Source organism: Telopea speciosissima, chromosome 11 (genome assembly GCF_018873765.1).
Source record: "Telopea speciosissima isolate NSW1024214 ecotype Mountain lineage chromosome 11, Tspe_v1, whole genome shotgun sequence".
Taxonomy (NCBI): domain Eukaryota; kingdom Viridiplantae; phylum Streptophyta; class Magnoliopsida; order Proteales; family Proteaceae; genus Telopea; species Telopea speciosissima.
The window spans coordinates 38,656,576-38,679,817 of NC_057926.1; the positions used below are offsets into that span (position 1 = coordinate 38,656,576).

Below are 23,242 nucleotides of genomic sequence, written 5' to 3' on the forward strand. Positions count from 1 at the left end.
AACCCTTCATTGTTCTGTAATTTTTAATTCATCTCACTGTATTTTTCAGGACCTTCAAATGAAGGAGATGACTGGATTGGGTAAGGCGCATGGTGGACTTTACATATTAGACATATCCCCTTCAACCATTGCAGCGACCACGATTCATCCCTCTCTTGATCTTTGGCATGCCCACCTGGAGCATCCCTCTAATTCTGTTTTTTCTTTTTTAAATAAATTAGACTCTACTATCAATATTTCTAAACATCATTTTTGCTCTATTTGTCCCTTAGCTAAGCAAACCCGCCTACACTTCCCATCAAATGTGACTTCAACGAATGTATGTTTTGACTTAATACACTGTGACATTTGGGGACCATATTTCATACCCGCTCTATGTGGTGCTTCATATTTTCTTACTATAGTAGATGATTTCTCCTGATGCACTTGGATTTATCTCTTAAACCATAAATCTGATGCTTGGACATATCTACGGAATTTCTTTCTCATGGTTAAAACACAGTTCAATTGTTCCATCAAGCAATTAAGAACAGACAATAGTCGGAAATTTTTTAACAATGCCTCCAAAGATTTTTTTACCACTCACCACAGTTGGTGCATACCCCCCAACAAAATAGGGTCGCCGAATGCATACACCACCACTTGCTTAATGTAGCACGAGCCCTATCTTTTCAAGCCCACCTACCACCAGAATTTTGGGGTGAGTGCATTCTTACTGCAGCTCATCTCATAAACCGCCTCCCTTCCCAAGTGTTACAAGGCAAGTCCCCTCTCCATATTTTAATCAACAAACCACCTTCTTATAAGCACCTATAAATTTTTGGTTGTCTTTGTTATCGACACAATCACAATAACATTAAACACAACTCTCATGCATCATCTGGAGTTTTCATTGGTTACCCCTATACTCAAAAAGGTTACAAGGTGTTTGATCTTGAGTCAAAAAAAATTTACATCAATCGTGAAGTCACATTTCTAGAGGACAAATTTTTCCTTTCAAACTACCCCAAACCCACAACTCATAATTTTGTCCTACCCCTACCCATTCAAGACACAATCGATCCCTACCCAACCACCATCCCAACTCCACCTGCCAATCCAACCCCACCCAACATTACACCTCCACCATCCCCACAAGCTACACCACCATCCACCAGGTTGCACCACCATCACCATCAGTTGCACCACTAGCATCATCACCCCCACCAACGAAACCAACTCCACCACCGGCCCTTATGCTACCTCCCTACCCCTGTCGAGAACGGCATCCCCCAAAACATCTTGAAGACTACCAATGCTATGCTTCCCTCTCCACGTCATCTCCTTCTAAAGCAGGTACTCTATCCCCTATTATTTCTTCCCTTAATTATGACAAGCTCTTATCCTCTCATTTCAAGTTCATCAGGTGTTTGTCTGCAATTAAATAACCAACCAGCTTTGCCAAAGCATCTCTATCATCCAATTGGAAAGAGGTCATGCATGCTGAAATATAGGCTCTTGAGCTCAATAACACTTGGACTCTTATTCCATTACCCCCATCTAAGAAACTCATTGGTTGCAAATGGGTATACAAAATCAAGCGAAAATCTGATGGTACTATCAAGTGATACAAAGCTCGCTTGGTCGCCAAGGGTTACACACAAACTGAAGGCATCGATTTTCGTGAAACGTTTGCCCCAGTTTTGAAACTCATAACAGTTCGCACCTTACTAAGTGTTGCAGCTATCGAAGGGTGGTCTCTCTATCAACTCGACGTTCAAAACGCCTTTTTACATGGCGATCTGGGCGAAGAGGTCTATATGACATTACCACCCGGGTATAAAGGAAAGGGGGAGAATGTGGTCTGTCGTCTCAATAAATCCCTATATGATCTAAAACAAGCATCACGAAATTGGTTTGCAAAATTCTCTAAGGTTCTTATACAGCTTGGTTTCACCCAATCCAAAGCCGATTATTCCCTTTTCTTCAAAAGGCATGAAGCTTCTGCCATCTTTGTATTGGTGTATGTTGACGACATATTGATTGTAGGTCCTAACACTACAACAATTTCCATGTTGAACATTACTCTACATCAACAATTCCGTATAAAGGACCTTGGCCGAATAAAGTATTTTCTCGGCCTTGAAGCGGCCCGCTCCAACCAAGGGATTTTTTTAAATCAACGACAGTATACCCTGGATATTCTCTGTGATGTTGGATTCACTGCAGCCCGACCAATTGCTTTTCCTATGGAACAACATCTTAAATTGACCACAACTGATGGTGAATTACTACCAGATGCAACACCATATCGTCGATTGATTGGATGACTCATTTACCTCACCATCATGAGGCCCGACATTGTGCACTCTATAACTCTATTACGTCAATTCATGCATCAACCAAGGCAACCACGGATGTAGCTAATCGGCTTCTCCGGTATTTGCATGGTATGACCGGCCAAGGAATTTTATTATCAGCCTCCAGTTCCTTATCTCTTCGGGCTTATTGTGATTCTGATTGGGCCAGTTGTCCAATAACACGCCGCTCTACTACGGGTTATTGCATTTTTCTTGGTTCCAGTCCAATCTCATGGAAGTCCAAGAAACAACACACAATTTTTCGCTCTTCGGTTGAAGCTGAGTACCGCTCTATAGCAGTGACTACCTACGAACTACTTTGGTTGAAAACTTTGTTACACGATTTGGGTGTTTCCACGACACAGTCGATTCCCCTATACTGTGACAATCAAGCGGCTCTCCACATAGCTGCTAATCCCGTCTTTCATGAGCGTTCAAAACACATAGAGATTGATTGTCACGTCGTTCGAGGCAACATTCAAAATGGGCTTCTTTGTACACAATATATCCCTAGTCATTCCCAAATAGCTGATCTCTTCACCAAAGCTCTTGGGAAAGATTTATTTCTACAACACAAGGCCAAGTTGGGTGTTCTTGACATTCACAACCCAACTTGAGGGGGAGTATTGGAGATAAAATCTCAACCGAGATTTTATCATTTTAAATTCTTTTGAATTTGATTTGCTTGGTTGTATAGATAAGATCATAGTAGCTATAGATATGATTCCTTTCTTAGAATCCCTTGATTCTTTCCTGTAGATAAGGATTGCCATATTGGCTTCCTAGATTTCATTCATTTGATTCGTATAAATATATCTCAATGCAATAAGGTAATCATCCTATTCCAAACCATTTGAATACTTTCTTTACAAGACTGATATAATGAGTGTGTGGACCTCAATCTACCATAACCTCACAAACGCCACGAACATCATACTCTTGATGCACACAAAGGTATCACATTCAAAACTGTGTCTCTATTGGGTTTGATCCCATCGTCCAACATCCTCGAAAAGCAGGACATACCTTCGTTGTAGAACCCGTTTTGTACATAGGAACCTATCAAGGAGTTCTATGAAACTAAGCTGTGTTTGGTATGCATTGTAAGTTGATTTTCGCATTCTGTACATGGCAACAAGAGAATTCGCCACAAATACATCAAAATCGGACCCAAACTTCACAATGCCTTGTGAACCGCTTTCCCTAATCCGACATCCTGAAGCTGCACACACCCCTTGAGGGCAAAAGGGAACGTAAAATTGTCGGGTACGTACAACGCCCAAATCTCTCATATGTTGGTAGAGAACGACAGAGTGGTGACAAGGGCCATTCTCGATGAAGCCTTGAATCATGATGACCTAGAGGAAAACATGTTTGGTGTCACAGCGGGGCTGTGGTGGGGGGGTGTGGGTTGGGGAAGTAACAGAGGGAGAGGAAGACAGGGAGGGCGGGGCATGGTGGTGGGTTGGGTTGCAACAGGGGTTAGGAGCGGGTGGGATTTGGTTGGGTTGCAACAGGACATGGGGACCGGTGGGATTGCAGGAGGAGGAACATGAAGAAGAAGAGGGGGACGGTGATGTCAGTCCCATTAGGTTTTTATGTTAAAAAAAAAAAAAAAATTTCTTTGCATGGGTAAAATTGGCAATATAAAAAATTACAATATGTGAAATGTTGAATACCTGAACTACAAATTTATCAACACCTTAGAAGCCTGGATGCCATTTACCAGAAAAAAAAATAAAAAACGTTGATATATGCGATCATTACCTTAGTTAGTAAGTACACGTATTATATGCGTACCCGAACTTTTGAACGAATAATACTCCCGTCCCCGCACTTTCCCGTATTTTTATAAAAAAATACATATGTTAACCGATCGAGTATTATACTCGTATAATTCGGGTATTATAAGGTTTATACTTTTTAAGTTTTAACCCTAATGTTTAAAAACAAAAAAAAAAAAAAAAAAAAAAACCCAAAAGATTAGAATTTAGAAACGATTTCACTTTCCCTTTTGCGATTTGCGTCGAACACTCCAACCCTAGCAGGCAACAGCAACCCCCCTCCATCTCCAACCATCTTCCCCATCTCTGTTCAACATTTGCGATCATCAAAGCTTCGACGGCGACGGCAGCAGCGACGTTTCTCCTTTGTGGTTAGTATCCCTTTCTTTATTTCTTCTTCCACTGTGGTTAGTATCCCTTTCTTTATTTCCTATTGTTTGCTAATCAAACGAAAAATCACAAGTTCCAACTGCATCTCCATGGAAAATAGAAACGGAAAGCCTTTTTGATTCTCACCACAATCCACATTCCGCACTGAAAACATGTCGGCTTTTCTTTCTATCTCTCTCTCTTTTGGTTGTGTCTACTATAATTTTGCCCCTTCTTCCCTTCCAGCCTTTTCTATTTCCACTTCTAATTATAGCCTCAAGCTCACATAAAAGTATATTCACAGGCCTATGAATGCCCCTTTAATCGCAACGGCTAGGTCCACATTCTGCAAATAAAAGAAATGTTTGTAGCTTTGGACCTATCCTCTATAATAGACTATTATATTGATATTTTATGGTTTAGAGACTACTTTATTGATATTTTGGTATGTTAAATGATAATCTTAAAGATGTAATATAGGATATTATATTATTGTGTTTATTTTAGTTCATAAAATTATGATATTATTTTGTTTATTAGGTGGTGAATGTATGTTATATAATGAATAAATGCCTATTTTTTAAAAAGTATTATTACCGTCTATGTCGTATTATATACATATTAAATGCATATCGTATTATTATTGTATATATTTTATGAAGTTGAACTTTTTAAAAACATTATTACCGTCTAATCTGTTTAATTGCTGTACGTATCCGTCCCGTACAATTGCGGTTCCGAACTTACTTACTAAGGTCATTACTCATTACGCCTTCCCTATGTCTGTGTGAGACACTTTAATCTTTTGATCACGGCCGTCAATTGTCAGTCAGCTTCAGCGATAACTCTGCTTGCGAACAATTTATGATGTTTGAAAATTGTTCCCACCCTTTTCCGTTCCTTTTGTCATTAAGAGCTTCTGACTACTGAGGTCTGGCAGTAGTTGCCTCGGCAGTTTATATAGTCTCTTACTTCTCTTTACTTCTTTTCACCTCTGTTATGTTTCTCTTTCCTTTTTCCTCTTCTCGTCTGGGTCGCTTGCGGGAGTTTGGGAGGGAGTGAGGAATTGGGCTGAAAACAAGTCATGGTAAGCTTGCTTCTGTTCCAAATCACCCTAGCTTCTTGATCCTTCTTTCTTATATATTATTCTTGTTAATTTGTAGTTGACTTCATCTAAATTTCAATAATGCCTTAATCTGTGATGTTTCTTTTGATGGTCTCTCAAAATTTCCCTTTTCTTCCATATCTCTTTCTTGTTGCCATTTTTATTGTTATTAATATCATTTTCATGCGACCCCATTTGTTCATCTTTTTGTATTCATGTGTATGATCTGTGTAGATTAAAACAAATCTTGGATATCGACTGAACTTGGTAGTAATTTTATTAAGGAACACAATTAGGTTTTGACACCTTGATTGAGTAGTTCTGTGAACCCAACTGACTATCAGACTCGGGTTGCTGTTTACAATTAATTTTTTTTTTTTTTTACCTGATTACTAGTTTTCTAATGTAAACATGCCAAATTGCCAATGTCTTTAATGGTTTCTGGTACATTTTTACTGATTATTTTATTATTGGTTTAGTAATATAGACTCAACCGTCCCACATTCTATAGATGACCAGTCTTGTACCTTATGCTTCATGACAGTGCATAAAAAAGCATCAAACAGAATGAAGAACTGAGGCATACTCGTCTTGTTTCGTGAGCATAACATTTATCTCAAGAAAGAAAATCATCCAGGCTGATAATACTCCAATAACTACTAACAATAAAAACTTCCCCTCAAAATTTATTAACCATCCTGTTTCTTTCTTGTATAACATTTGGCATTGTGTAACTGCCATTAGAGACAAGGGAGCTTCCTGCTTCAAAACCAATTCTGAATACTTATTTAGAAACCAATTTTTATCTGATGCATTTTGAATGCTTCAATTGAATTTCAGGCTTCCACTATTTTGTTTGTTTATTTATTTATTTTTTTGGAAGCATATTATTATGCATTAATTATGCAATAATTAATACTCCCAAAATGTAAAGGCAAAAGACTTCCTTTTAAGTCTACCCCTACATATAAAGAAGAAATGGAAGTACAAATATAAATTCCAATGTAGCATCTCATAGTATATTTACTCCCATAAAGTCCTAGTGTGCAAGGATGCTCAAGTCTTAAGTGGTATCACATTGTCCATATTGATGTTCGAAAAATTCATAGAAAATAAAAAAACTAAAATCTCACGTCTAGCTAGGGTGGCATTGTATTGTTGTAATAATGTCTGACAGAACTCCCTGTAGAAATAAAAGAAAACCATTATCTCAAAAGAGATGTTGCCACATTTATTTGATTTGCATCATACTGATCAATTATGAAAATAAATCTCAGGTAATCATAGCATTGCACCATGAATTTGAACATCCCAACCATTTTTTTTGCAACCCTCTGAACTATCTGGACACTAGTCTATTTGATGCAGGTGCACTACCTTTGACCGACTCAAAGCTGTTTGGAAACCCATACAGAGATGAACCGGGTCCAAATCTGGGATTTATTCTAGTAGGATATTTAGATTTATTAGCTTGGATTTATCTTGTGGTCTTTTATTCTTTTACTTAGTCGTATAAGGTTGAGTCAAAGTGAGTGCCTGCGTGGCCAAAGTGGTTGTGCGATCTTCTTCCCCCCCTCCCCCTCTTTTCTTCTTATGTGATTCCACCACTGTTTTTACAACATTTTTAGAGAACCTCAATTCCTGAAGTAAAGCCATGGCCTCTGTTTCTTTAGAGAACCTCAGTCCCTGAAGTAAAGCCATTACCTCTGCTTTGGCATCAGCTTTATTTGTATAACATAGTTTTATTAGAGCATCAGACTGGAGCATACTTCACAAACAAAAAAATTTAAGAACCAAGTCTGTAGACTGTTTCAGCTAGACTGTTTTAGGGTGGTTCATGATATGACTCTGCAATTGGCCTTTAGGGATTGGGAGGTGGATCCTCCAGTGATGTATATGAGGTCAGTTGGAGAAACTTTACATAATTAGTTCTGTTTTGATAAGAGAATTTGAATATGGAAGTCAAGAAAAAAATTGCAGATATAAAATAAAAACTAAAATCTCACGGCTAGCTAGGGTGGCATTGTATTGTTGTAATAATGTCTGACAGAACTCCCTGTAGAAATAGAAGAACACTAATATCTCAAAAAATATGTGGCCGCATATATTTGATTTTCATCATACTGATCAATTATGAAAATGATTGGAATCTCTGGTAATCATAGCATTGCACCATGATTTTTGAACATCCCTACCATTTTTTTGGCAACCCTCTCAACTATCTAGGCACTGGTCTGTTTTTACAATATCGTTAGAGAATCTCAGTCCCTCAAGTAAAGCCATGGCCTCTGCTTTGGCATCACATCAGCTTTATTTGTATAACTTAAGATTTTTACTAGAGCACCAGACTGGAGCATACTTGACAGTTGACAAACAACAAAGTTTAAGCACCAAGTCTGTAGACTGTTTCAACTAAGACTGTTCGTTCACGACTCTGCAATTGGCCTTTAGAGATCGAGAGGTGGATCCTCTAGTGATGTATATGAGGTCAGTTGGAGAAAGTTACATAATTAGTTCTGTTTTGATAAGAGAGTTTGAATATGGAAGTCGAAAAAAACATTGCAGATCAACCTTATTATGCTATAATTCCTTACTGTGTAACCAGAGTACGATGTAGAGTGAGAGCTGGGAGCAGATTCCAAATGAAGTGCCAAATTTGTGAAGATTTAAAAATCAAAAGCGTCTTCGGATCCCAGTCTGCTTATATAATATGTTATTGTTGCTGAAGTTATTATTTTAGTTATTGCACTAAAATTATATCCAAAAATTTAAAGTAGTTTCCCTTTTTGGAGGTAAATTTAAAAGGAAAAGTTGGCTATAACATTACAAGTAGTCTGGACTATCTATTCATATCATTATGTTGGTTAATCGAAATTCAGAACAAATGATTGTATGTTTCTATAGTAACTTTCTGTTAGCTCTTTTTATGTGGATCATTTGATGACTCTGTGTGTGTGTGTGTGTGTTGTAACGCCCAATCCTTCTGGTAAGTATCAGCCCACACGGCAATTATGAAAATGGTTGAGAAGTGTAAAATTCAAAAAATTTGGTGGTTCATAATGGAACCTAAAACTTGACTTGTAGCTAATGAAAATTTGTTGTAACCATCCTACAGTTTATTCTCTTGACTTAGGACAGCGCCTATACCCAAGTGCGAAGCCTCGCAATCTAATTGAAAAACTTTTTTCGAAATCCGGCAAGGTGAGTATAGGAGCACTTTTCTTTTCTCTTAAGGCATCTTCTTCTTGACTAAAGGGAAGCCTTCGTCGCCTGCTTTAGTCCATTCGAAGCTCCCTTTCTTCATGCAATCACCAATAGAAATTGTGGAAGTTATGGACATTGAGTTCACAAGTGGATTAAGATCATATTAAAGATGTGATACCCAATGATAACTCCACGTTAGTCTGGACTATCTATTCATATCATTATGTTGGTTAATCGAAAATCAGAACAAATGATTGTATGTTTCTATAGTAACTTTCTGTTAGCTCTTTTTATGTAGATCATTTGATGACTGTGTGTGTTGTAACGCCCAATCCTTCTTATAAGTATCAGCCCACACGACAATTATAAAAATGGTTGAGAAGTGTAAAATTTCTAAAAATTGGTGGTTCATAATGGGACCTAAAACTTGACTTGTAGCTAACGAAAATTTGTTGTAACCATCCAACAGTTTATTCTCTTGACTTAGGACAGCGCCTGTACCCAAGTGCGAAGTCTCGCAGTCTAATTGAAAAACTTTTTCGAAATCTGGCAGGTCGAGTATAGGAGCACTTTTCTTTTCTCTTAAGGCATCTTCTTCTTGATTAAAGGGAAGCCTTCGTCGCCTGCTTTAGTCCATTCGAAGCACCCTTTCTCCATTCAATCACCAATAGAAATCATGGAAGTTATGGACATTGTGTTCACAAGTGGATTAAGATCATATTAAAGATGTGATGCCCAATGACAACTCCACGTTAGTATTGATCCCAGGCCGTTTGGCTGAGAAAATGGAGAGAGTTAGAAAGCTTCGCGTGTTTGGAGTCTGCTTAAACAGTGTTTATTGAGAGTTGAGACTAGCCCATTCATTCAGATCATTCCTCCAAGTGACTCAAAATAGTGGAACATGAACGCAATGGTTCCTTCACGAGCCTATGAAGGCCTTTGTTATTGAAAGTAGTATCTCATTATGGGAATAGGAGAGCATTCAATCACAATAAATGGAAGAAATGTAGTCCCAAATTTCCGAGATTGCAGATCACTCGCAAATCCATGCCAAACCACAAGTTATGCAATCTATAAATAAAATTGAACCTTTCTCAGCAGTTTATCTTGATGATGTGGTGTGTTATTTCCCTTTTGCAAAGGATTTGGTCCGTCCTTGTCATGCCTTGCTTGTGGTAGCTGCATTTATTTGGGCATCAGCTCACTTATTGTTGCACTGCAGATCAGATTGTGAACTACTCCATTCATAGTCATGTTGCAGATAATATTTGCACTTCTTTCCTCTAGTTCACCGGATTTCATACTTCTTGGAGAGTATCCTCAAGTCAATAAAAACACACCCTTTTATTGCATTATTCAATTGCAGTGCCATGTCGAACTAAGGGAAACATGGATATCGTATTGGACAGATATTTGGAGGTTCCCAAATGAGGCAAAAGAATCAAACTTCATCCAATAATTGTGCTCAGGCTTTTCAGTTTGTATGATGATTGGAAATCAACCTTAACCTAAATATATAATTTAGCTTGCAAACACCATGAATACTTGAACTTAATCCAGCATCTCTGTTCAGGCTCCTCTTTTAATACAAATCCTGACAAATTTTCCTCTTTGCCTAGTGATGTAAATTTAGATATGTTCACTAGCCAAAACTTAAATGGTTTTAGATGTATTTTGCAGGCATATCATTTGGCAGGTGGTCCAAATATTCAGTATGAAGATTCTGGAAAAATTGCTCTTTCCTCTGGACAAGGAAATGATAAAGGTTGTACATATATGCTACATCTACATAATTGCTAGAATGAAAGTTGTAGCTGTGCTCTGATTCTCTTGGAGTCTTTCTTTCACCTTTTTGTAGGTAAAAGAAGGGAGAAACTGCAATACCAAGGCTCTAATGCAAAGCACCATGCGACTGAGCCACAGGACCAGCCTCTGTTGAAACCTATCAATAATGTGGTCCATGATGATGAACTTATGCCGCTCTCAGGGAACCCTTACTTTCATTGCATTATGGTGAAATCAAATGTGAAACCCCCTTTTCAGCTGGTAATTGTTTCGTAACTTCCATTAGAGGAACTCTAAGGTGTCAGATTTGACCATATGAGGTACCAATTAGGGTATTTAGTATTTACAGAAGATGGAACAGTGTGAAATCACTAATCCATGGATAATGAATATGAGATCTATACCAGAAAAATGATTTGAATCGTTGTTCTCGGACTCCAGATCTAGCACACTCTTCTGATTAGTATGGTTAGAAATTGTGCAGATATTAGTTAAAATAAATATATAAAATTTTATGGTGGATGCCATCTTGGTCGTGGTGGCGCTTCCACTTATGGCTGATTCGTTTGTCCTTTTTTGGGCACCCCAGGATGAATGGTGGGCTATACCTGAACCTTGGATTTCTTACGGGAGTGTCAAGTTTGATCTGGAACTTTTGGCCAACTTAGAAGAGCTAGATGTGGTTAAAAGAAAAGATGATTAGAGATAAATGCTGTAATATAAATGAGAAGAATTCATGATATCATTATCAACAGATATTGAGCTTTACTATCAAAAGTGGCCCTTAGGAAACCTCTAGGTGACCCTTAAAAAAAACGAACAACTCTATGGGTAGGCAGTTAGTGTCTAATTATCAGCTTGAGGACTAATGACCTGGCCGATCCGGATCATTCATCAGATAGGTCACCACCTGGGATTTTTGCAAAATTTTTTTGTGTAGAGTTTCTGTATAGTCCAAATAAGCTTTGTATGGCACTGTGTATTGTAATCTTCCCTGGTGAAGTTTCAAGTCTCCAAGATGTGTCTCTAGGAGGGTTCTCTTGGAGTCTTGGTGCAAGGATTCTCTCCTGGAGCTGGAGAGGTTGAATAAGAGAAGTGTGAGAGTAGGGTGTGAGGCCCACTCAGGGACTCCGGATCCTCTCTTTTTTTTTTTCTCTTACTGGATCTTTCCAGTATGGAGAGGTGCTGCAGGCTGTTTTCCTGTGCCATATACTGATGTGTCACCCATGAATACTGAATTGTCTTCATCAATTTCTTCCTGTCTGCTGGGTGAAAATTGGGTCCTCCCCAAGCTTCATCAACTTAGTGTTGAGAATTGAGATTGGCACTTGATGAAATGGTCAACCCATCCGTAATCTCACTGACTGTTCACGTAAACTATTCTTGTTTTTTTTATTTGCAAGAGAAATTATCTGATGGATAGACATAGTTCATACACTATAAAAATGGGTGTACCCAGTGCACGAGGCTCCTACCACTGCAGGGTCTGGGGAGGGTCATAATGTACGCAGCCTTACCCCTGCTTTCGCAGAGATGCTGTTTCCAGACTTGAACCTGTGACCACTTGGTCACAATGGAGCAACCTTTACCGTTGCACCAAGGCCCACCCTCACATAGTTCATACACTATCAGTTTAAATTATTAGAGATCAGTGTACCTAATCTTTCCCAGTTTCTCACATCACAGGTCATTCCAGTAAAACTGCATCAATTGCTTCCATCAACCATGGTTCCTGTGGTTCTTACTTTCCGGAACAAGGACTGGAAGGTGACATATTATGGAGATCGTAACTTAAAACGCTTTGATCCCAGCTGGAAACATTTTGCAGTTGACAACGATTTGAAGATTGGAGATGGCTGTGTTTTTGATCTCATGACGAACACTAGTGAGATTATCAAGTTCAGAGTGCAGATTCTGAGAGGTGATATCCCGGATGAATTCCTCCGCAGGGTCAGTGGTGAGAGTTTGGAGGTGCCTATTTTAATTGAATAGGATTTTTGTGCATTAATATTTTCTTATAGATATGTTGTGCATGTATATGGGCTCTTATATGCCTGCACAGGGCATCTAGTAAATTCCAATGCACCTATATACCGTTGGTCTGTAAAACCTACACTGTTGCAGTACATTCAGGTGGGCTTATTACTCTGATTTATCAATTATTTGGCCCCTATAAGGACAATCTATGAGCACCTGCTTATTTATTGAACTGAATGTTTGGCTTTTGTGTTTAAAAACAACATATGTATGTGTTTGACCTGGCTGACAGTGCCAGTTGGAGAATAGTAGTTTGAAGTTCTGATCAGAGCCAACTTACTGGTCAAAATGGATCAAACCAGCCAAACGAAATTCATCTTATTTGGACAATCCTATTATTTGATCTTTTCCTTTAACAGCTGCCCTGCTGTTTAACCATCCTGTTTTTTCTTACCATCATTTAAAAAAAGAGGAAGCCAAACCACTTGACGCAGGTTTGAAGGAAGAAATTGTAGGAAAATATGTTTTTATGTCATGCTAGACCAGATACAGTAGTGATTCCCAGACTCACTTGTAAGGCTCCTTGCCAATTCGAGCAGAGTCGGTTTCACACAGGTTACTTTAGTTTGGAGTTGCAATGATTTTGCAACTCACCACGTTGAAACTAACTGGTTTGTTTGCTTAATTTGCGAACTGGTATTTTTTTTGGCTTTCTGGTGTGTAACTGTGTATAGAGAAGCATTTTCAGCTGGCCACTATGACATGCAACGTAGCCTCAGGATTTGTAGCCAACAGAGTAATAGACTAGTTGGCTAATGCTATTGTTAGTCTTATGTTGATTTGTAACAAATTCCTCATGGCCAGCAACTAGATTTAGGTCAAATGGATTGAACACTTAAAGAAAAAACTCATCTTAAAAGAGAACTCAGTCACATTTCTTTCCCGAATCCAAAAGTAAGATAAAAATGAAATAAGTTCCTCATCTGCCTACAAAATTCTGATGCTTGTGAGCAACCGGGAGCAAGCTAGACCTTGCTCCTTATTCTTACTGTTTCCATCTCGTGCATCTCTTCTTGTATCACTTAACTACGAATTGCCTTTACAAACATGAAGGGAAACTCTCTGTTCTGAGACACAGTTAGCCATCTCTTCCCATTCTCTTCCATAATACCGATATTACCACATTCGACATGACATGACTCGCACACGCTTGGGCAATACATAATGCTATATTCAGGGCTAGAGTTGGATCTGCTGATCCGCTTGATTTTGAACCAGTTTCTGACTGTTGAGGAGCCAGGGTGGCCTGGTTGGCCTCCGATTGTTACACACCTCATCTGGCTCTTTGATGATGAGTGATGTGATTCTTGAACTTGCCAAACCACAGGCATCTCTGAGAATCTAATGTTTACATCAGTTGCCTCGTTGATGGCTCTCTCATGAGAAGGTGATGGGGTGTTTCCAAGAAGCATCCTCTCTATTGCAGTCTTGAAGGTTGAATCTCTCTGGATAATCATATCATCATGTGAATTTGATGCTGGGGAGAAAGACACCGGTGAACCAAAGTTGGTATTCGAAGAATGCTGCTTCACCATGGAAGATTGAGAACTCTGTCTTCTGTCAAGTGCCACACCACCTCCACTGCCTGCTCGGGCAGCTGAGACAAGGTAGTATGCCTGCCCAGCTTGGAGTTCATTGCCATCGGTATCAAGCACTGCATTGTTATGGGAATGAGACCAGGAAATGGCCTGTGACTGAAGAGCCAAGGCCAAAACCAACAGTGAGGAAATCATTAATCTGGTTTGCATGGTTGTGGATAGCTAGAATTGATGAATATAAGATTAGTGTCTGAAGGTGGTTGTTGAGTGGGGGAGATGCCTCTCTCTTATATAGTGTGTTTTGGAGCTCAAAAGGTTAAACAACTTCCCTTAAATGAAGGCATTAATAATGTCTGGGAAGGTGTCAAAGCCAGAGACTAGGATATCCCATAATTAGGAATTAGGGGGTTCAGTATTGGACAAATGAGATGTTCATGCACAAGAAAACAAGTGGCTTACATATCGGATATTCTTTTTGAGTACTTAATCAGTAAACTCGCTGTGGAAGCCCATATATTTGACTGGGGCCCCAGGTCTAAATTATGGTTCAAGTCGGAATCAAATCACAAAATGGAGCAAATCAAGCTAATCAAACCTATTATCTACTTGGAAACACTCCATTATATATTTCCCCTTTAGTTATGTAGAGTCATTTAGTCAAGCATATTATGGACATAATTAAGCTTTTCTGTAAAGCAATGGATGGCTGAAAATGCAAGGGGATACATTCATACATGGGATGATATATGATTGAATTTGAGTATGAAATTTCGCATGTGGCATTCTCGGCCATTTTCTACTCGTTTATATGGTAAATATTGTCATATCACCTTTCCACATGGCAAAATTTGGTTTTGGACTGGAGAAGCTTTCTAGTCTAGCTAATAATTTATAAATGGGAATGACACTTGTACTCGAAACCACAAATTTTGACTTTTGATGGGTGTTCGATCATTGAAAACATTTAGAGCTTTCTGGGTGATTGTGAGGATCTTGTTTTAGAAAATTTGCTTATGGAAAAGTCCTCTATCCCATTCACTAAGTTGCTTTAATCGGTTGAAACTCCGATGTAAAGGTCTCAATTTTCGATGGAAATCGGGAATCGAACTGGAACTGACCCGTTAGCTAGGAACCGGAACTGACTCACCCAATAGCTTATTGATCCGAACTGGATCTATCGATAATTTATTGGTCAGGTTTCGGATCTTCCAATTAAGTTGTTGGTCTCCCAACGGTTCCAGAAACCGGTGGAACCGGAACAAATTCACATCTTAATCCTATATATTATATAATTTGTAAGATTTAAGGTCATGAAAGTTAAGGCCAAACCTTTTATTTTTTTAGTCTTTCAATTTGGCTGGTACCACTTGTCTCATATACAATTTTATCAAAGATTTAACTGTTAATTTAAAGGTCCATTTGGGAATGTTAACTTAAGATCATACTTTAAAATAATCCTAACTAATGAGGGTGGTGGTTTTCCTACTTTTAATTTGAATACAAAAGAAGAGGTAATATGGATTAGTTCCCTAACTTGAGAGAAAAAAATGATAGTGGGTTGCATGTCTCATGTGAATGAAAGTAATATCTTAGTGTAATATTATTGAATATATGTAACATGTGTTAGAGAATTATTTTTATTTTGAACTCTTTGGAACCGTTTAGGAACTGGAACCGGCTCATCACCCATTAGTTTATGGTCCTGGATCTCATGTTTGGAACTAATTAACTTATTGGTCCGATTCTAGTCCTAACCCATTAACCATTAGGACCGGAACCGTTAAGGAACCAGACCGATAGCCCCGAACTGGACCAAATGACACTCCTACTCCGATGTTCTCTCAATTTCCTTCTGATGACCATGTTGGTGAGCCAGTGAAGTTGCTGCTTAATTCTAGGGCTTATTGGCGCTCCCCTTTGGGGGGGATCATGCTGGGCTTAGTGGTAGCGGGTGATTACCCGCCTCGGCTACCCCAATTACCGGGTATGAAAATTTATAATTCTCAGTGTATGGTCATTTATCAGGAAAAAAATCACCTCAATTTGCCTGTCCGTTAATTTCCTCAATTCCCTCTAATGGAGGGAGGTGGACCCCACCTCAGGCAGTATGTTTGGGTAGAGGGTTGGGGTGGTCATTTCCGTCCACTATTAGATGGAATTGAGGAAATTGAGGGGCAAGCAAATTGTGGGGATAAAGCACTTTTACACATCTAGTGTGAACCATATGGTCGTGTTTAGTTGGAGGTGTCGGCGGAGTCGGATTCTGATTTTGGATCAGCTTCTTAAGAATCTGGTTCATGTGGATTCGTAGTTGAGAAAAAAAAAAACTGTTTGGTTACCCGGAGTCTGTCAGATGAAATCCTTCTGAATCCATCTGTAAAACTGTTTGGTTACCCGGAGTCCGTCAGTTGGATTCATACTGAATCCATATGAAAAACTGTTTGGTTACCCTGAGTCTGTCAGATGGATTTTACTTGAATTTTGTTTGAAAATTGTTTTACTTACTTTTGTTATTCAACATATGCATACATTTAATATGAACTTTATAAAAAGTAAGATAATCAATAAATTGCATAAAAATTTTACCAAAATAATCGTTCCACAATGCCTCTACTAGAAATTCTTCTCTCTCTCTCTCTCTCTTGCTTTTTGCTTCAATCCTTGCTATGTCTACTAATGCTCTAGAGGAAGCGTTTACAAGGGAATGTTAGAAATAGGATTCTAGGCAATCAGTATAAGACTTGACAGAATCTGCTTGTATATAATATATATATATATATATATCCGAATGAAATATCAAAATAAATACAGAAATAAAACAACTTACAGTACCACAACGACTGTCTCCTTGTTTCTTCCTAAGTAGCAAACAGCAACACAAGTGGAGTCGTACAGAGAGTACTTTCCTTAAGGTGTTGAACCCCCCCTATACGTGCAGATCCGGGTTGACCTTGGCGTTCTACCTCCAAGATAAAACCACTTCAATCACAATTGGCAGCTTCCAAGAGTGATTACAATACGGAGTACCCGAAGGTAATTACTTAGTAATCAGAAAGGAAGAAGAAAAAGAGAAACAAACAGAATGCAGAGAACACACTGTTTGAAGAGTATAAGAAACACTTGCACGAATTGTATATCTTGAAGCCCAAAGCCCATCTGTATATATAGGCCCACTAGTACCTGTACGTATGGGATGTGTCTTTACACACTTGTACATGTATAGACATTTATACCCCCATATACAGACCCCTCTACGTATAGATATGTATACATACCAAGTCCCTACGTATGGGTGCATGTATATGCATGTGCCTATACGTACTACAATGCATGTGCATGATGCCATCTCGGATAACGGGTGCATGTGCATGTATGTGGGTGTATGTATTTTACCAAAAAGAATACATCATATGAACCCACACCCACACCCGCCCCGTCTTGACCTCGGCCATGGCCACTGCTTGGTCCGGCTAGGCTCGGCACGCGCATGTGTGAAAAGCACCCCGAACCCCAACCTCACACATGGGACAAGGGAGACTTCCCTTAGAACCCTCTGTCCCTTGTAAGCTACATGAGCTTATATTAGCTCACTTTTCTATTTGTCCCTAACCAATGTGGGATTAAACTTGAAGAGGTTCTCATGCCTTTTCAAGTTTCCTTACAAGTTTACACAAGAGGTCCTTGGTTCAAACCACCATGCACACACATATATAAGTGTTTCCAACAAAATCAAAACAAAGTGGAGGGAAAGGGTTTTTCATATTTGAAACTTATATTTCAAAAAAGGAAAGCTTTGAAACTACTTTTTGGAAACACAAAATCCAACAGGGAAAGCTTATAGATTCAATGACAAGAGTAGGCGGGGAAGTTCTGGGACCATCACAAGATCTCTTCTCCAATGGGAACATTCCATTGGAGGACTCTTAAGTTTTGCCATGGATGATTCTGACCATGACAAGATCTCTTCTCCAATGCTTCAAGGTAAGATACGAAAGAGACATTTTGATGATGCACTTGGTTCTCCTGATGCTGAATTCGAGACCTTGTGTCAGTTTCCCTTGATCTTCTCTCTCAATCTTCTAACCTCAAAGAATTGTCTTTCTCATCATGTGTGTAAAATTAACTCTGATGTGGTTTTCCTCTACGAAACTTAGTGTGTTGTGATCGTGATAGGTTTCCTCTTCTTAAGCCCTTCTGATTGTTTAAATCCGTTGGTTTTATTAACAATGAAGGAGTCTAAGGCTTAAAGGGAGGCTTATGGGTATTGGCTTCACTTAGAATCCGTATCTCTAATGTAGATTTTATGCCAAACTTTATTGCCATATCAGTGGAGGATTCGATGGTGGAGGGATGTCTTTGGGTTTTGATTTGTCTACATGCACCACCTCATTTCTCTTTGATCTGCGTTTAAGGCCACATTATCTTCTTATAACTCTTTAAACAGTATGTTCTCTATCATTGGTGACTTTAATAAAAAGGGGTGCGTCTATTTGTAACCAAGCAAGTTACAAATAGAGTTTGTAACCAGACACTTTTGTCCTTCACAAAATGATGTGGCAATATAATTAAATGTCTAATGATTTAATTTCCTAAAATAGTCTAACCTCCCCTCTTAAACCTCTCCTATCACTTCGCCTCTGCCAGTTTGCCTTCGCTTCCTCCTCTTCCGTTCTGAAGAGATGGATAGCAACCGAAGATGAGAAGGGTACAGCAGATTGTAGTTCACACGCGAGGAAAGATGTTGGTTTTAGAAAAAAGATTGTCCATTACATAATCAATCAAGGAATTGAAACAAAGCAAGTTCCTAAAGCTAAAATCACTGGATCAGCCATTGGTGATTTTCCTCCCTTTTCTTCCACTTTTGGTTTTACCTCCTCTTGTTGTTTCGCCATGGCAACTTATCTCTCTGAGAATCAATTTTTTGAGACCATCGACCCGCCTTGTTTGTTCATAAAACCTGGGTTTTAGCTATCTCTTCTTCCTTTTGGTCTTGTATGCGTATTGGTGTTTTCAGATTGCCTGGGTCTCCTTAAACCACAGAAAGAGCATTTTTTTAGTTTGAGGAATTAAAACAAACAGGGGCTGGGGCAGGGCAGCCTGTGGAATGGTCTGTAAGGATGGAGGGCGGGGAAGAAGAGGGGGTGGTGGCGGAGGTTGCCAAAGGGGTGGGGGCGGGGATTGTAGAGGGGGTGATGTGGATGAGCAGAGGTGGGAGTTCTAGTCTGCAATTTCCTCCGGTCTTCGACATTCTTAGGAAACGCCACCCCTTGTCTCTCATTCTTTGTGAACTTGAAAGTCCCAAAGATATCCATTCACCAACATATTTTTCTTGGCAAATTGTCATTAATCGAAACAGACACTGCATGTCTGAAACCGATTTTGTGGCCAAACAACTTGTATGTAATGGCTTCTAAGGATATTGTTGTTTGGGGATCTTATACTTGTCACTTAGTTAGGAGAAGTTCAGGCCCTTGGGGTTCCAGGTTTGCTATGAAATGGAACACCCCTTGTTTCCATTGCAAGAACTTGTTCCCGAGCACGCTGTAGGCTGGCGACAGAGGGATAGTCGGAGTGGGAGAAGAAAAGGAAACAGAGAAGAAGGGAAGAGGGTAAGGGAAAGTGAGAGGAAGAAGAGGAAGAGGGAGCATGAGGGCGAAATTACAAAGAAACCCCTTACCTCAAGAAGTTGATGAGTATAGTGAGTTGGGCAAATAAGACCGGTTACAACACATTCTTGTAACCGGGTTGGTTACAAACAGCTTTACCCTTAATAAAATTCTTGACTCTTTGGATAAATTGGGGATTGTTCTCTGATCCAAATGGACCTTTACAACCCAAGATTTAAAGAATACTATTTTTTGCTATAATTTGGAAGAAATAAGAATTCAGGGTCCCCTACTTGGTCTAATCAACAAAAAACCACCAAATCTAATCAAGGAGTATCTGGATAGATGTTTTGTTTCTCAATCACTATTGCAACTTGTAGACTGGGAATTTTTCACCCAAGGGATCTCCAATAGTGATAATAAAGCTTAAAATTACTCCTAGAATTTCTCGACGAAAAATGAACATTTTGCTCCTAGGGTGAATTGGGTGCCCAAGGCTTATCAAAATTTCCCGTAACTTTAGAATAACTTTCTTATCATAAAAAAGATAATTTTAGACCTTAGTATGAAGACAACATTATATGGCTATCATTTCATTAAATACCTATTTTGCAGACCTAGGCATGGTTTTGACTATGTTTATGGATAAATTTATGGTTGATCAGTGCATCAATGAATAGTACTTAAAAAAAAAAAATTTAAACTATATATGCCTCGTCAAAATCTGATAGTCTGATCTCCCAAAATCAATTTGAAACCGATCATAAAGGTGCCAACTAGAGGGTGCAACGTGGCACCCTATTGGTGGCACCACAAAGAGAGATCTAGCAGCATTGCCAGGCCTCCTTTGGTGGCACCACAAAATTTTCAATCCCCAAACTACCCCTGGGTCTTAAAATCCTATAAATAGGGCCTTTCCCTTCATTTCAAAATACCTCTTAGCACAACTGAACACCTCTAAGACCTCAGTAGCTCAGATACCCCAGAACTCTGGAGAAAGCATAAAATCTAGAGAAAAGTTTGAGAAACCCTTGTGAGAGCGAAAAACCCCTACAAAGCCCAAAAATGAGAAAATATCCAAAATACCCTTGAAGGCTAGAATTCAATTGGGAGCATGACATAACCATTGAAATTCTTCCGAACTGAGACAACAAGCTCTTTTGAGCCCAAGAAAGGTGTTTATCTATCTCCTCCCTGTAGGCCTTGGATTTTTCACCCTGGAAAGTGCATCAACAGTGATGGAAGGAATCTAACGGAATCTCATTGGAAATCTCAATATCGAAAAATTAGGATCATTGCTAGGTAAAATGACCAAAATGGCCCCTGGGCTAGGTGCACCCTCCAAATCCCTCTATAATTGATCAAAGCTCCTATGGTAGATTTACCCTAGATATAAAATTTGACGTGAAGGCGATGATGTTCGACAATTATTTATGTAGATTACTATTTCAAGACCACAAAACTGTTGAATCTTGAAAGTACCACTTTAACCCCCAATACTTCTCTGCATGGTCCCAAAATTTTCATACAAGTGTGTTTTATATTTTAAAGCCTATCCTAAAAAATTGTGCAGAATGGTTTGATTTAGCCATTGTCTTGCCAAAAATTTTCCCTAAGAAATACCTCAAACTTCGGGCCCACTTTTAAACATATTTTTGGCCAAATCATAAATCAATTATTATATCGTTGGATAGTTCTTTTCAATGCCTTTCAAAAGACACCTATATCACGAAAATCAGACTTACGAAGTGAGAGATATCACAATTAAAATTTTGGCCCACAAAAAGACATTTTCTACCAATCTAGAGGTGCCGTATGACACTACCATTGAGGCACCTCAGGCCTTGCCTTTGCAGTACCGTAGATTCAGCCCCTGCGGGGCTGCAGAGGTAGGGGACTCCATGCCTATAAATAGAGATCCCCCCTCATTTTGAAGAAGCTTGGGGTGGTGGCCCATGAGAGAGATGAGAGCCCTAAAGGACTGGAAGAAACTTAATGAGGTTCTTCTTTTAGTTCTTCTATCCCCCAAGACATTGAGTAACTAGGATTCCCGGAGACCCCAAAACAGTTTCGACGAGTGCTAGTGCAATCTAGAACTGCCACATCGACCCTCGCATCAAGCAAAAGGGTAAGTAGTCTATTGTTTCATTTTCAGTTCATTCCTCTTTGTCTATACATATTATGTTGGTAGTTTCAATGTCTCAACCAAAGAGACTGGTTAGGCCATCCTTATTATATTTTAAAACTAGTTTATCTCTGCATGATTTGGTTATGGTGTGGTAGTAGATGAACTTAAGACAAAGGCCATGGGTCTTCTTCAAGGGATTGAAGCAAGTGGGAAGATGGGATATTAATCAGCAGAGGCATGGACAGATTCTGATAACCTATATTCATTGATTCCAAATGCCAAGGATGTGGTGTGGTCGTGGGAAGGAGTTCGCCAACAGATCCCACCATTGGAGGACAGAAGGGTTGGACAAAGCTTGGGGACACAGGTTCCTCCATCTGAAAGCAAAGTTTCGACATAATGTTTGATGTTCAATTGGGTTTTACTAATTGTAAGAAGTTTTCTCTTAAGTGTATTAACAATGATGTGGTCGAGCTTACTCGTTTATTGGTTAGGAAGGCGAGGAACAACAAGTGAAACTTTATGGTAAACATTGATGTTTCAGACTTTGTAGCTACTATTAATTAGTTTTGTTTTCCAATTTTCATAAACGAGGGGGGGGGGGGGAACTAGTCTCTTATTTACAAATAATATCATAAGTAATTGAAATTAAAATTAAGGAAAAATCTGGACACACTGCCGATGTACCATAAACTAGCACTCATTCTCTCTCTCTCTGGGAATTCTAAAATATGCATTTTTTTTACAATATTTGAAAATTTATACGAAGGAATATTTTTAGAAATTGCAACACAATATATATGAGTTACAATGATAGCACAATACACTTATACATGTGTAATAAGCAAATGTACTAACTACAATTCCAATCTAAACATATGTAAGGTGAATAACACCTTGCTACTTTTTTTTTCCTTTTCTGATTCACCATGTTTTATAAAAACTTATTATTTACCAGTTAATAATTTGTAGTCTAGTTCCACTATGCCCTTTCCTACATGGAAAATTATCTCCTGCAATTCCCTGCCCGGTCCAATTCCCTAGTGCCTGTAATAAGAGGGGGTGGACCCTGTTAGGTACTTGACCGATACATCAAAAGCTCCGAAACTGATGGAACGTGTTAAATTAAGCCATTAAACCTATCCCATACTAGGCTGGCCCAATCTATCATCCATACACTAGAGTGGGCCCCATTAGGCACATAACAGACCACCACGCTTCCGTAGCCGTCGTCCTCGGCGGCTCTCACTCTAGATAGCTTTCACTATGGCGATAGGTAACTCTTTTCAAGCGGCTCCACTCTGCTCCAGGGTTTTTTCCTGGCGACAGGTAACCCTTTCTTGACGG

The 23,242-nt window shown here is 39.1% G+C and overlaps 2 protein-coding genes across 3 annotated transcripts; one reads left to right on the forward strand and one right to left on the reverse strand.

Moving 5' to 3' along the window:
* The first annotated feature begins 5,547 nt into the window (after positions 1-5,547).
* LOC122646605 (B3 domain-containing protein Os04g0386900-like) lies at positions 5,548-12,678 on the forward strand. Of its 2 annotated transcripts, none has more exons than XM_043840191.1 (4): positions 5,548-5,579; positions 10,482-10,566; positions 10,660-10,847; positions 12,273-12,678. In XM_043840191.1, exons 1-4 carry the CDS (start codon positions 5,577-5,579, stop codon positions 12,576-12,578), a joined length of 582 nt encoding a protein of 193 aa, XP_043696126.1. In that variant the 5' UTR covers positions 5,548-5,576; the 3' UTR covers positions 12,579-12,678. The 2 variants fall into 2 exon arrangements, with proteins under 2 accessions (XP_043696126.1, XP_043696125.1); XM_043840190.1 differs by lacking the exon at positions 5,548-5,579 and adding an exon at positions 9,668-9,866 and having other exon boundaries at positions 10,511-10,566.
* Positions 12,679-13,645: 967 nt separating this feature from the next.
* On the reverse strand, positions 13,646-14,356 carry LOC122645072 (21 kDa seed protein-like). The gene has a single exon (XM_043838418.1). It carries the CDS (start codon positions 14,354-14,356, stop codon positions 13,646-13,648), a length of 711 nt encoding a protein of 236 aa, XP_043694353.1.
* Between the last annotated feature and the right edge of the window lie 8,886 nt (positions 14,357-23,242).